Source organism: Hemitrygon akajei, chromosome 16, assembly GCF_048418815.1.
Source record: "Hemitrygon akajei chromosome 16, sHemAka1.3, whole genome shotgun sequence".
NCBI lineage: Eukaryota > Metazoa > Chordata > Chondrichthyes > Myliobatiformes > Dasyatidae > Hemitrygon > Hemitrygon akajei.
In genome coordinates, this window is record NC_133139.1 from 61,741,612 (window position 1) to 61,756,343 (window position 14,732).

General features: G+C 43.0%; 1 protein-coding gene across 6 annotated transcripts in view; it reads left to right on the forward strand.

Moving 5' to 3' along the window:
• The window catches only part of LOC140740105 (ELAV-like protein 2), a 213,413-nt gene that overhangs the window by 157,411 nt on the left and 41,270 nt on the right, over positions 1-14,732 (forward strand). For all 6 annotated transcript variants that reach the window (XM_073069000.1, XM_073069001.1, XM_073069005.1 and 3 more), the window contains exon 3: positions 12,202-12,305. In XM_073069000.1, coding sequence (XP_072925101.1) covers positions 12,202-12,305 — 104 coding nt within the window. The remainder of the gene's footprint in view (positions 1-12,201; positions 12,306-14,732) is intronic.

A 14,732-nucleotide genomic window follows, 5' to 3' on the forward strand; every position in this document is an offset into this window, starting at 1 on the left:
GCAAGAAAGTAGCAAATGAAATACAATGTTGGTCATGCACTTTGGTAGTAGAAATAAATGTGCCGACTATTTTCTAAACGGGGAGAAATTCCTGAAATCTGAGATGCAGAGGGACTTGGGAGTCCTTGTGCGGGACACCTTGAAGGTCAACTTGCAGGTTGAGTCAGGGGTGAGGAAGGCAAACACCATGTTAGCATTCATTTCAAGAAGCCTTGAATACAAGAGCAGAGATGTAGTGCTGAAGCTTTATAAGGCCGTTTTGGGCCCCTCATCTTAGAAGGGATGTGCTGGCATTGGAGAGGATCCAGAGGAGGTTCACAAGGATGATTCCAGGAATGAAAGGGTTGTCATACATTTGATGGCTCTGGGTCTGTACTCGCTGGAATTCATAAGGATGAAGGGGGATTTGATTGAAACCTTTCGAATGTTGAAAGGCCTAGGCAGAGTAGATGTGAAAAGGATGTTTCCCATGGTGGGAGAGTCTAGGAGAAGAAGGCACAGCCTCAGAATAGAGGGGCGCCCTTTCAAAACAGAGATGCAGAAAAATTTCTATAGCCAAAGGGTGGTGAATTTGTTGCCACATGCAGCTGTGGAGGCCAGGTTGTTGGGTATATTAAAGACAGAACTTGATAGGTTCTTGATTGAACATGGCATCAAAGGTTATGGGGAGAAGGCCAGGAACTGGAGTTGAGGAGGAGGTAAAAGAAGTATCAGCCACGATTGAATGGTGGAGCAGACTCAATGGGCCAGTTGGCCTAATTCTGCTCCTATGTCTTATGGTTAGTCGTTAGTAGTGAGCAGAGAGCATAACCTAGCTGGTGGGAATCCTTGATGTTGGATACTGCTTTCTGTGGCAGCGCTCCATATAAATGCGATCGATGGTGGGGAGCTCTTTGCCTGTGGAGGACTGGCTGCATTAACCTTTTTCTGTAGGTGTTTCCATTTTTAATCAGTGTTCTGCAAAATCAGTTAATTTTGGCTGTTTGTTTGCGTCAAAAAATTTTCTCTATAAGCACAATTGAGGAACGGTTTCTCTAGCTAATGGGTTCTGCTTGTGCACCAATTTTGTGAACAATACGTTGAGATCCTTCTGTGATTTGACATCTTATTTCCATGATTTTAGTGTAATACACATGCAGGGGACTTGCACTTGTTAGAGGAGTTTGCAGATTTCACAAGTCATGCTGTTGTTTTATTGAAATATGCACAGGAGGGGAAACGAGTTTACGTTACAATCTGACAACAAAGGGATTTAGCACCTAAAGCAATCCCCATTTACTGAGGTTTTCACTAGCTGGAGAATTGCAATAAAAGGGATGTAGCAGCGAAATAAGAAACTGTTCATTTTAAATTATTTGCCTACCCTTGTTTATGTATGGTTTTTGTAGATTCTAATTGTATTGTTTTTATTTCTCCTGGTAAATGAATCTTAGGGTAGCATATGGTAACATACATTACATGTATTTTGATAATAAGTTTACTCTGAACTTATTTCAAATTTCAGTTTATCATCACTCAGTGGCCACTTCATTAAGTACACCTGTAAACCTACTCGTGAAAGCAAATCTCTAATCAGCCAATCATGTGGCAGCAACTCAATGTATAAAAGCATGAAGACATTGACAAGAAGTTCAATTGTGGTTCAGACAAAACATCAGAATGGGGAAGAAATGTGATCTAAGTGACTTTGACCGTGAGATGATTGTTGGTGCCAGATGGAGTGGTTTGAGTAGCTCAGAAACTGCTGATCACCTGGGATTTGCACACACAATGGTCTCTATGGTGCAACATACAAAAAAAACAGTGAGCAACAGTTCTGTGGGTGAAAATGCCTTGTTAATGGAAAAGATCAGAGGAGGAGAATGGCCAGACTGCTTCAAGCTGACAGGAGGTACGTAATAAAGTGGCCACTAAGTGTATAAGCAGGGTATAACTAGCAGGAAGGTGTTCAAGATTGAAATTAAGAGAGCCAGAAGGGACCATGAGAAGGCCTTGGCAGACAGGATTAAGGAAAACCCCAAGGCATTCTACAATTATGTGAAGAGCAAGAGGATAAGACGTGAAAGAACAGGACCAATTAAGTGTGACAGTGGAAAAGTGTGTATGGAACCAGAGGAGATGGCAGAGGTACTTAATGAATAATTTGCTTCAGTATTCCTTACGGAAAAAGGATCTAAGCGATTGTAGGGATGACTTGCAGCAGACTGAAAAGCTTGAGCATGTAGATATTAAGAAAGAGGATGTGCTGGAGCTTTTGGAAAGCATCAAGTTGGATAAGTCACTGGGACAGGATGGGAAGTACCCCAGGCTACTGTTGGAAGCAAGGAAGGAGATTGCTGAGCCTCTGGTGATGACCTTTGCATCATCAATGAGGATGGGAGAGGTTCCAGAGGATTGGAGGGTTGTGGATGTTGTTCCCTTATTCAAGAAAGGGAGTAGGGATAGCCCAGGAAATTATAGACCAGTGAGTCTTACGTCAGTGGTCGGTAAACTGATGGAAAAGTTCCTGAGAAGCAGGATTTATGAACATTTAGAGAGACATAATATGATTAGGAATAGTCAGCATGGCTTTGTCAAAGGCAGGTTGTGTCTTACAAGCCTGATTGAATTTTTTGAGGATGTGACTAAACACATTGATGAAGGAAGAGCAGTAGATGTAGTGTATATGGATTTCAGCAAGGCATTTGATAAGGTACTCCATGCAAGGCTTATTGAGAAAGTAAGGAGGCATGGCATCCAAAGTGTCATTGCTTTGTGGATCCAGAACTGGCTTGCCCACAGAAGGCAAAGAGTGGTGGTAGACGGGCTATACTCTGCATGGTGGCCGGTGACCAGTGGTGTGCCTCAGGGATCTGTTCCGGGACCCCTGCTCTTTGTGATTTTTATAAATGACCTGGATGAGGAAGTGGAGGGATGGGTTAGTAAATTTGCTGATGACACAAAGGTTGGCGGTGTTGTGGATAGTGTGGAGGGCTGTCAGAGGTTATAGTTATATATAGGATGCAAAATGAGGCTGAGAGTGGCAGATGGAGTTCAACCCAGATAAATGTGAGGTGATTCATTTTGGTAGGTCAAATATGATGGCAGAATATAGCATTAAATACAAGACTCTTGGCAGTGTGGAAGATCAGAGGGATCTGGGGTCCAAGTCCATAGGACACTCAAAGCTGTTATGTAGGTTGACTCTGTGGTTAAGAAGGCATACGGTGCATTGGCCTTCATCAACTGTGGAATTGAATTTAGGAGCCGTGAGGTAATGTTGCAGCTATATAGGACTCTGATCAGACCCCACTTGGAGTACTGTGCTCAATTCTGGTCACCTCACTACAGGAAAGATGTGGAAACCATAGAATGGGTGCAGAGGAGATTTACAAGGATGTTGCCAGGATTGGGGAGCATGCCTTATGAGAATAGGTTGAGTGAACTCAGCCTTTTCTCCTTGGAGCGACGGAGGATGAGTGGTGACCTGATAGAGGTGTACGAGATAATGACAAGCATTGATCGTGTGAATAGTCAGAGGCTTTTTCCCAGAGCTGAAATGGCTAGCACAAGTGGGCACAGTTTTAAGGTGCTTGGAAATAGGCACGGAGATGTCAGGGGTAAGTTTTTCACACAGAGAGTGGTGAGTGCGTGGAATGGGCTGCCAGTGGCGGCGGTGGAGGCAAAAACGATAGGGTCTTTTAAGAGACTCCTGGACAGGTACACGGATCTTAGAAAAATAGAGGGCTATGGGTAAGCCTATGTAGTTCTAAGGTAAGGGCATTTTCGGCACAGCTTTGGAAGCTGAAGGGCCTGTATTGTGCTGTAGGTTTTCTATGTTCTATGTTTCTATAAATGTCATTAAAGTTCACTTAACAGTTCTCCTTTGAGAAGCAGTAGATTTCTGTAATTCTCTGCCCCTGGGAGTGGTGGAGGCTGGGTGACTGGATATATTTATGGTGGAGGTGGCTAAATATTTGAAAGATCAAGATCCTGAGGGTTCTTTGAAACATATGGAAAAGAGGTGAGGCCAGATACAATAGCCATGATCACAACGAATGTTAGGGGGGAGGCCAAGTGGCCTACTCCTGCTCTGGTTTCCATGTGTTCTTATGAGGCTGCTCTCTTGATTAGGTGGTACAAGTGGAACAGTTAGTGTCCTGAACATTCACCCTGTGACCACGTGGGTTTCCCCCAGTGCCCTGGTTTCTTCCATCATCCCGAAGACATGGGTTAGTGGTGGGTTAATGGCTATTGTAAATTGCCTCCAGTGTGTGGGTGACTGGTAGAATCTGCGAAGGGAATAAAAAGTGGGATTAATATAGAATTCATGTAAATGTGTGGTTGATGGTCTCACATGGTTTAGAAAGAATATGAAATATAGTAAGACACACAAAATGCTGGAGGAACTCAAGAAGTCAAGCAGCATCTATGAAAGTAGTAAGGTCCTTTCCTTCTTCCCCCTTTCTTTCCAGTCCTGAAGTAAGGTCTCGGGCCAAATTGTCAACTGTTTACTTCCCTCCACTGATGGTGCCGAACTTGCTGCGTTCCTCCAGCATATTGTGTGTGTTACTCAAGATTTCCTGCAACTGCAGAATCTCTTACGTTTATGAAAAATAATCAGGATATGACTGCACTGAAGAGGATGCAGAGGACATTTACCAGCAGTAGCCTCAAGATTCAAGTTTATTTCTCACGCAGACATCAAAGCATACAATAAAATGTGCTGTTTTCATTATCAACCAACACATCTGAGGGTATGCTAGGGACTGTTCACAAGAGCCCAACACCAATACAGCATGCCCACAATGCTCAGCAGAACATCACAGAACAAGCAAACAGCAGCAGCAAAAACAAACCTTGTTCCTTCTTCATTCCTTCCCAGGCACATACACAGTACTTTAACCCCAGGACAGGTCTCCATCCTCCAGCATCCAGTGGGCATGGAATCAGACCAGTAGACATCGGTCTTTGACTTCCCCAGACGTCTCACAGAGATTTGCAGAGTCAAATGGAACATTTCAGTTATCAGGAGAGGCCAGCGGGTTGGTAGACTGATAGACCACAGTAAATTCCCTCTAGTGTCTAGGAGGGGGTAGAATCCAGGAGAATTGGTGGGAATGTTGGGGAGAATAAAATGGGATTCTTACAGGATTAGTGAAAAAATGATTCAGGGTTAGAAAACATAGAAAACCGACAGCACAATACAGGCCCTTCGGCCCACAAAGTTGTGCCAAACATGTCCCTACCTTAGAAATTACTAGGCTTACCTATAGCCCTCTATTTTACTAAGCTCCATGTACCTATCTGAAAGCCTCTTAAAAGAGCCTATCGTATCCACCTCCACCACCGTTGCCGGCAGCCCATTCCATGCACTCACCATTCTCTGTGTAAAAAAACTTACCCGATATCTCCTCTGTACCTACTCCCCAGCACCTTAAACCTGTGTTTTTTGTGGCAACCATTTCAGCCCTGGGAAAAAGCCTCTGACTATCCACACGATCAATGCCTCTCATCATCTTATACACCTCTATAAGGTCACCTCTCATCCTCCTTCGCTCCAAGGAGAAAAGGCCGAGTTCACTCAACCTATTCTCATAAGGCATGCTCCCCAATCCAGGCAACATCCTTGTAAATCTCCTCTGCACCCTTTCTATGGCTTCCACATCCATCCTGTAGTGAGTGACCAGAACTGAGCACAGTACTCCAAGTGGGGTCTGACCAGGGTCCTATATAGCTGCAACATTACCTCTCGGCTCCTAAATTCAATTTCACGATTGATGAAAGCCAATACAACATACCATAATGATATTTGAGTTCAGTACAAACTGTGTTTGGTTATAACAGTAATGGAGTGAAAGAGTGGATGCAGGCCCTGCAGCCCAACCAGTCCACGCTGATCATCCACTTTAGTCCAATTGGCCTGAACTTTTCCCACTAAATCTTTATTTTGAAAAATTGATATAAATTCTGTGTGGTTACCATTCACTAACAGCACTAATAAACTACATCTTTCACAAATTTCTTTTTACTATATAAAACTAAAACTTGGTTAAAACCAAAGATTTGTACTCCTGCTTCTCACCAGGAAATAACTAAGTTAAATGAAAAATATAACAGTAAATTTTAACAGCTCTGGTTCTCAGGCACACCTCAAGGATGAGTGCTTATCCCACTGGTCTACCCTCTCTACACTCCTAACTGTGGCACTTGGCATAGTTCAAATGCTATCTATAAATTCACAGACGATACCACTATTGTTGGCAGAATTTCAGATGGTGATGAGGAGACATATAGGAGTGAGATGGATTGGCAGGTTGAATGGTGTCACAACAACCTTGCACTCAACATCAGCAGGACCAAGGAATTAATTATGGACTTCAGGAAGGGGAAGTTGGGAGAACACACACAGGTCCTCATTGTGAAGTTAGCAAAGGGAAGGGTGAGCAGCTTCAAGTTCCTGCATATCAATATCTCAGAGGATCCATCCTGGACCCAACATATTTATGTAATCACTAAGAAGGCACACCAGCAGCTATATTTCATTGGGAGTTTGAGGAAACTTTGTATGTCACCAAAGACTGACAAATTTCTACAAATGCACTGTGGAGAGCATTCTGATTGGTTGCATCACCGTCTGGTATGGAGGTGTCAAGGCATAGGACCATAAGAGGCTTTAGAAGATTGAATATTCAGCCAGCTTCATCATGGGCACAACCCTCCCCACCATCGAGGACATCTTCCAAAAGCAGTGCCCCAAGAAGGTGGCATCCATCACTACGATTTCTCATCATCCAGGACACGCCCTCTTCTCATTTCTACTATCAGAGGGGAGGTACAGGTGCCCAAAGACGCAAACTTAATGTTTTATTTATTAATTTATTTAGAGGTACAACACAGTGATAGGCCCTTCCAACCCAATTACACCCATCTGACATATTAACCTTCTAGCCTGTACATCTTTGGAACGTTTTCGGAACAGCTTCTTCCCCTCAGCCATCAGACTTCTGAACAATCCGTGAACACATGAACACTACCTCACGATTCCTCTTTTCTAATATTCATTTATTTATTTTTATTGAAACTTATAGTAATTTGTTATGCCTGCACTGCACTGGTGCCACAAAACAACAAATTTCATGATTTATATCAGTGACAATAAGCCTCATTCGGATTCGGATTCTGAAGAGATTATACATAGTTTACAACATCAATCAATGATGTCTCAGTCATTTTGTTACCCACTAGATTATATCCCACAATCTATTATACTACACTTATGTCATTTATATTTCAGAAATAATGTGACTGCATTGGATCACATTGTAATAAAATTTGCAAACACTATTTCTTATATAACATAAAGCAGATCATTTTCATTTCCTTTACAAAGTTCTGTTCTTATTTCTGTTTTAGGGAGGGAGGGAGGGAGGGATGATTAATTTTAAAATTACTACTGTCTGTGAGAAATAGAATTATTCAGGGGGTTTTTTTTGTTATACTGAGCACAGAGGACAGAACATTACCAGAAAGATGTGGAGACTGTGGAGAGGATGCAGAAGAGGTTCACCAGGATGCTGCCTGGATTAGAGGGCATGTGCTCTAAGGAAAGATTGGACAATTCTCCTTAGAGTATCAGAGGCTGAGAGAAGACCTGATGGTGACTTTTAAGATTATGAGGGGTATAGATAAGGTAGACAGTCAGAATCTTTACCTCAGAGCACAAAAGCTTTTAAGGTGAGTAGGGAATATTTAAAGGAGATTTCAGGGCAATTTTTTTTACATGAGATGCATGGCATCACCAAATGAATTTCGATTCCTACCACATTGCTGCATGAATGTGTGGGTGCTCCAGTTTTTTCCCACATTCCAAAAGCATATGGCTTAGTGTTAGTGAGTTGTGGGGATGCTATGTTGGCACTGGAAGCATGGAGACACTTGCAGGCAGTCCAGCACAATCCTCGCTGATTTTATTTTATGTAAATGATGCATTTCACCATAGGTTTATATGTTTTCATGTACATGTGACAAATAAAGCTAATCTCTCTTGTTCTGGCAGGAGTTAGTAACAGAGTCTCCACTGCCCTCAAAGGTAGAGAGTTCCAAAAATGTTGCAACCACTGAGTAAAAAAAAATCCTTTCAATCCTAAATGGCTTACTCCTTGTTATTTATTCAGAGAAACCGTGTGGAATAGGCCCTTCCAGCCCTTTGTGCTGCACTGCCCAGCAAACCCCGATTTTACCCTAGCCTAATCACGGGATAATTTACAATGACCAATTGACCTACTAACCAGTACACCTTTGGACCATGAGAGGTAAGTGGAGCACCCTGAGGAAGCCCACGCATTTCACAGGGAAGATGTATAAACTCATTACAGAGGATGCCAGGACTGAAGTCAGAACTCCAACGTCCCGAGCTCCAATAGTGTCCTGCTAACCACTATGCTACCATTACGTCCGGTTTTGGGATTGATAATCAATCATTCTATAGAAAAGTTCCTTACAGTTAGAACATAGAACATGGACCCTTCAGCCCACTATGTGGTGCCAACCCTTTAATCTACTCAAAGATCAATTTCACCCTTCTCTCCCACATAGCCCTCCATTTTTATTTCAACCCTGTGCCTATCAAGAGCCTCTTATATCATCCTAATGTATCTACCTCTACTACCACACCTAGCAGGGCATCTCATTCTGCCACCACTGTCTGTGTAAAAGTTCTACCTTGACATCCCCCCATACTTTCCTTCAATCACCTTAAAACTTTGCCCTCTTGTATTAGCCACTTTCCTCTTGGGAAAAGGGACTGGTTGTCCACTCGATCTCTGAATCTTAACTTATACACTCCTACAAAATCTCTTTTCATCCTCAAATTCTAAAAGATTGCTGTCTCTAAATTCAGAGGAGAAAGCTGTATCCTGTTTCTGACATACAAATGTTAGCAGGTTCAAACTTCACTCAGGTATATATTGGCATCTAGGACAGTAGACATGTCAAGGTTGTAGTTACAGTAGTTTGCATTTAAATGATAAGAGTCATAAAGCTGTACAGCACTGCCTTCGGCCCATCATCTCCATGTCAATTTTTATTCCCATCTAAACCAATCCCACTAGTCTCATTAGGACCTCAAAGTGACATCATGTACCACCAAGCTCAAGGATAGTTTCTATCCTGCTGCTATAAGACTACTGAATGTAAGATAAGATGGACTCTTGACCTCACAATCTACCTCATTACTGTCTACTTGCACTGCACTTTCTCTGTAACTGTAATACTTTATTTTGTATTCCATTATTATTTCCCTGTTGTACTCAGGCAATCATTTATATGGATGGCATGCAAAAAAACTATCCATAATTCTCCTGGCACCCACTTAAATTAAAGGGCGTTTTTCGGTAGGCAAAGAGGCCAATGAATCCTTGTGTCATTTTTACCAGAATCAATGGATTAGCGAGCTACTCAGAATCAGACTCAAAATCAAGTTTATTATCACTGACATACATGATGAAAAGGGCTTCAGCCCAAAATAAGACTATTTATTCCTCTCCCTATATACTGCCTGGGGTCTTTAACTATGCTGGCTGCTTTACTGAGGCAGCAAGAAACACAGAGTCCATAGAGGCAGAGCTGGTTCCTGTGATGTGCTGACTTCAGCAATCTAAGGTACGTACTTGCTTCAGTAATACCAGTGCCTAAGAAGAATGTGGTAATCTGCCTCAATGATTATCATCTCGTTGCATTTATATCCACTGTGATGAAGTGCTTTGAGAGGCTGGTGATGAAACATATCAACTCCTGCCTGAGAAGCAACTGAACTTGGATCCACTCCAATTCGCCTACCTTCACAACAGGTCAAAAGCAGATGCCATTTCATTGGCTCTTCATTCAACCCTAGAGCAGTAGACTGTGAAGAATCAGGATGTTCTTCATCCAATACTATCATCCTCTTAAAACTAATGAATGCTTTAAGTCATAGGCCACAATACCTCCTTGCACAAAAGGGTCCGCAACTTCCTCACTTACAGTCTACTCAGATTGGCAACATCTCCTCCACGATCTCCATCAGTATGGGTGCACCACAAGGCTGTGTGCTTCACCCCCTGCTCTACTCACTTTAGACTTATGACCGTGAAGCTAAGCACAGCTCCAATGCCATATTCAGGTTTACCGATAACATCACTGTTGCACACCAAATCAAAGGTGGTGACGAGTCAGATTATATGAGGGAGGTTGAAATATCTTACTGAGTGGTACTATAACAACAACCTCTCACTCAATGTCAGCAAAGCCAAGGAGCTGGTTATCGACCTCAGGAAGAGGAAAGCAGAGGTTCATGAGCCAGTCCTCATCGGGGCATCAGAGGTGCAGAGGGTCAGCAACATTCAATTCCTCAGTGATCATTTCACAGGATCTGTCCTAGGATCATCACATAAGTACCAAGCAAGTGAGCACAACAGCGCCTCTACTTTCTTAGAAGTTTACGAAGATTCGGCATGACATGTAAAACTTTGACAAAATTTTATAGATATGTGGTGGAGGGTACATTGCCTGGTATGGAAACACCAAAGCCCTTGAATGGAAAAGCCTACAAAAAGAATTGGATACGGCACAGTTCATCATGGGTAAAGCCTGCACAAACGTTGAGCACACTTAGTTGTGTAGTTGAGAGTAGTACCTTAGAGACTTCCAAATCTAAACTTAATGGTTATTTCAACACACTGTGTGAATAGGAATTTGGCAAGCTTTGTTGGGCCAAATGGCCTGTTCTTGTCAAAAACTTTCTAATATTCTAATCTGCATGGAGCACTGTTGCAGGAAAGCAGCATCATCAAGGACCCCACCATCCAGGCCCTCCTCCCTTCTCCCTGTTGCCATCAGGAAGCAGGTACAGGAGTCCCAGGACCCACATCACCAGGTTCAGAAACAGTTATTACTCCTCAACCATCAGGCTATTGAATCAGAGGGGATAACTTCACTCATCCCATCACTGAACTGTACCCATAACCTCTGGACTCACATTTAACGACTCTTCATCTCATGGTCTCGATATTTATTGAGTTTTTATGTATTATTCTTTGTAGTTCTTTTTGCTTTTCTTTTTGTATTTGCACAGTTGGTTGTCTTTTGCATATTGGTTGTTTCCTGATGCTGTTGTGTGCAGATTTCATTGATTCTATTGTGTTTCTTGGACTTACTGTGAATGCCCACAAGAAAATGTATCTCAGGTTTGTACTGTATATATTACATATACATATTTCGATTATAAATTTACTTTGAACTTTAAGTGATGAACTTTGAACTGTGTTCTCAACTCTGCAGTTTCTTGCGATCACTGGCAGACCAGCTGCTATATCAAACCGTGAAGCATCCGGACAGGATGTGCATCAATAAAAATTGGTGAGGATCAATTTGACTCAATGAATCAGACACATTCCGGGTGAATTGGAGCACAGGCAGACAAAACATAAATTTGATCGACCAAAAGTGATTTGTACCTGCTGACTGGATTATGTCTCTGCACATGGCACAACAATTTTTGTGAGACTGTCATGGCAACATAGCACTCTAAAAATGGAGCAAAATAGCATCACTAAATTTCCAGAATTTTTTTTGAATATAGCTGAAGACAGGATACTAGAGGGAAAAAGATCGACTTAAAAACCTTTGCTTCCAGTGTTCAACAATATACACACTTTCTAAAATACAGTACATCATCTGCAAACTGGAGAGGTTCATGCATTTTTCCCAAGCAAGGATGCAGCCCTTCATACACCATTAGAACATAAACCATAGAACACTACTGCACAGTACAGGCCATTCAACTCATACAGTGGTGCCAACTTTTAATCTGCCCTAACTTCAATCTAATCCTTCTTTCTTACATAGGCCTCCATTGTCTTGTCATCCATGTGCCTATCTAAGAGCATCTTAAATGTCGCCAGTCTATCTGCCTCTACCAGCAACCCTGACACCCACCATTCTCTGTATTAAAAACTTACCTCTGACATCCCCCCTATACTTCCCTCCTTAAAATTATACCCCTTGTATTAATCAGTTCCATCTTGGGAAAAAATCTCTAAGCTATCCACCCAATCTATGCCTTTTTATCATTTTGTACACCTCTATCAAGTCACCTCCTGTCCACCTTCACTGACTGTCAATAGAATCTTTCTCATTATTATTCCTATTGGAACATAAGTACCTTCTTCCTTCTCTCTGTAGGTCAGAGCTTAGGATACGGTTTCGTAAACTACGTGGATCCAAATGACGCCGACAAAGCCATCAACACTTTAAATGGACTCAAGCTACAGACTAAAACTATCAAGGTAAGCACGAACCAAAACATGAACTGTTTATTCATCTCCATACATACAGCCTGACCAGCTGAGTTTCTCCATCATTTTGTGTGTTGCCCCGGCAAGCACAGACCTGGCTCCATGTACTTTCCAGCTGTAATGAGCAGAGAAGGGCAGGGTGACAGGTTGAAAGGAAGAACATCCTCTGAAACGTAAACCTTGGTTTGAGCATGAAGGGCTGAATGGCCTGTGATATAAACACTGAGAGTTCTATGTGTTTGCCTGTGTCACCAGCCCACAGTGGTGGTGTGGCGGGGGGTGGGGGGGGGGGGGGGTCCGGTTAGAAAAAAATATTTGTTTGTGACTCATCCCAAGCAGTCACCTCTCCTCTCTCTCCAATCCACATCACACTTCTAAACACCCCTGCTTATTTCTCCTTTCCATCTTCCTCACACGCCTCCACGGCCTACATTCATCCCCAGGGTCCTACCGTTCTAACTCCTTTTTACCTATCACCCATCTACTCACCTCCCATTTCTCATCAGTTCTCCCACTGCCTACCTCCCAACCTTGCAGTTCCTGAAGCTCCCAAACCTTGCCACTGTCTCTCAAGTTTCCACTTTCCTCAGCTCAACTACCAGCCCAAACCCAATCATCCCCATCCACCATTTCCTCATTTGAAGATTAAAAATTAATTGTCACATGTACGGTACACTGAAACATTACTGTGAAATGTGACAATTTGTGTCAATGACCAACACAATCCAAGGATGTGTTAGAGGACAACTCGTAAGCGTCGCCATGCTTCCCGTGTTAATACAGCATGCCCACAACTTACTAACCCTAACCCAGTACATCTTTGGAGTGTGGCAGCAAACTGGGGCACCCGAACAGGCACATATGAACTCCATACAGTGAACCCAGGCTGCTGGTACTCTGAAGAGTTACACGAGCTGCTACACTATCATGATGCTCTCTATGTTGCAATGATACCATCTACACTCTGTGCTACCCGTTCTGATGGAGTACAGGCCAGTGTCAGACAGAATGAGAAAGGGCTCACATTTCCATGGCAATGTGGTGATGTATGTATGCGCCATCAATAACTCTGAGACATGGGTTAAGGTAGGCTTTTGTTGGCTGGAAGAAAGCACAAGCAGCAAGTGACCATCACACAACATCCTGGAGACTGAGGAAGGAGCAGTGCCTCCAATCGCCTTTATACCGGGGTCTGTGGGAGGAGCCACAGGAGCAGTCAGCGGGGGGGGGGGGGGGGGGGGGGGCCTGTCCAGACAGGCATATGTAGTTCACCACAGTATGTCAGGTAGGAAATGATAATGCAGACACAGGAGACTACAGATGCTGAATTTCAGAGCAGCACAAAAAACTATGAAGGAATTTGGTTAAGTTAGGTGACATCTGTGGAGAGAAATGGACAGCTGACATTTCAGGTTGACACCCTTCATCAGGACCAGAAAGGAAGGCAGGGCCAGAAACTAGAATAAACAGGGAGTGGGCGGAAAGTGGAAGGAGTACAAGCTGGTAGGAGAGAGCAGATAAAGGGTCTTGACCAGAAACATCCCCTCCATAGATGCTGCCTGACCAGCTGAGTTCCTCTAGCATTTAGTGTGCGTTTTTCTAGATATCCAGCATCTGCAGAATCTCTTGTGAGTTGGTGATAGGTGAGACTAGATAAGGGGGAAGGTAGGTGGGTGGGGAAGGGGGAACAAAGTGAGAAGCTGGGAGGGGATAATTAGAACAGGTAAAAAGGAAGGAGGAATTTGCTACCTGACCCACTGAGTTCTTCTAGCGCTTGGTGTGCGTTGCTCCAGAACAGAAACCCTTGGCAAGAGCCAACAATTTTCATGTCAAAGACACGGAGAGTGTGCACTTACAATAGAATTACATAAAAAGCTATGACAACGGACCTGACAAATAAGTCACACTGGCTTCTATTTATAACACGGCGATGGAAGATTCTGGGTTGTGCTATTTTGAGAGAAGTTAAAGCAATGCTACAGATATTCAGTGAGCTGTCAAAGCAACTCTATTCCAGTGCCGGCTGCTCCAGAATTTGCTGCATAATTATTTACACTCAGTGGCCACATTATTAGGTACCTGCTGTACCTAATAAAGTTGTGAATGAGTGTACATTGTAGCCTTCTGCTGCTGTAGCCCATCCACTTCAAGGTTCAACATGTTGTGCATTCAGAGATGCTCTTCTGCGCACCACTGTTATAACACGTGGTTGTTTGAGTTACTGTTGTCTTCCTGTCAGCTTGAACCAGTCTGGCCATTCTCCTCTGATGACTTTCATTAACAAGGCATTTTCACCCATAGAACACTGGATGTTTTTGTTTCTCACACCATTCTCTGTAAACTCTGGAGACCATTGGGCATGGCAGGAGATCAGCAGTTTCTGAGATAGTCAAGCCACATCATCTAGCATTGACAATC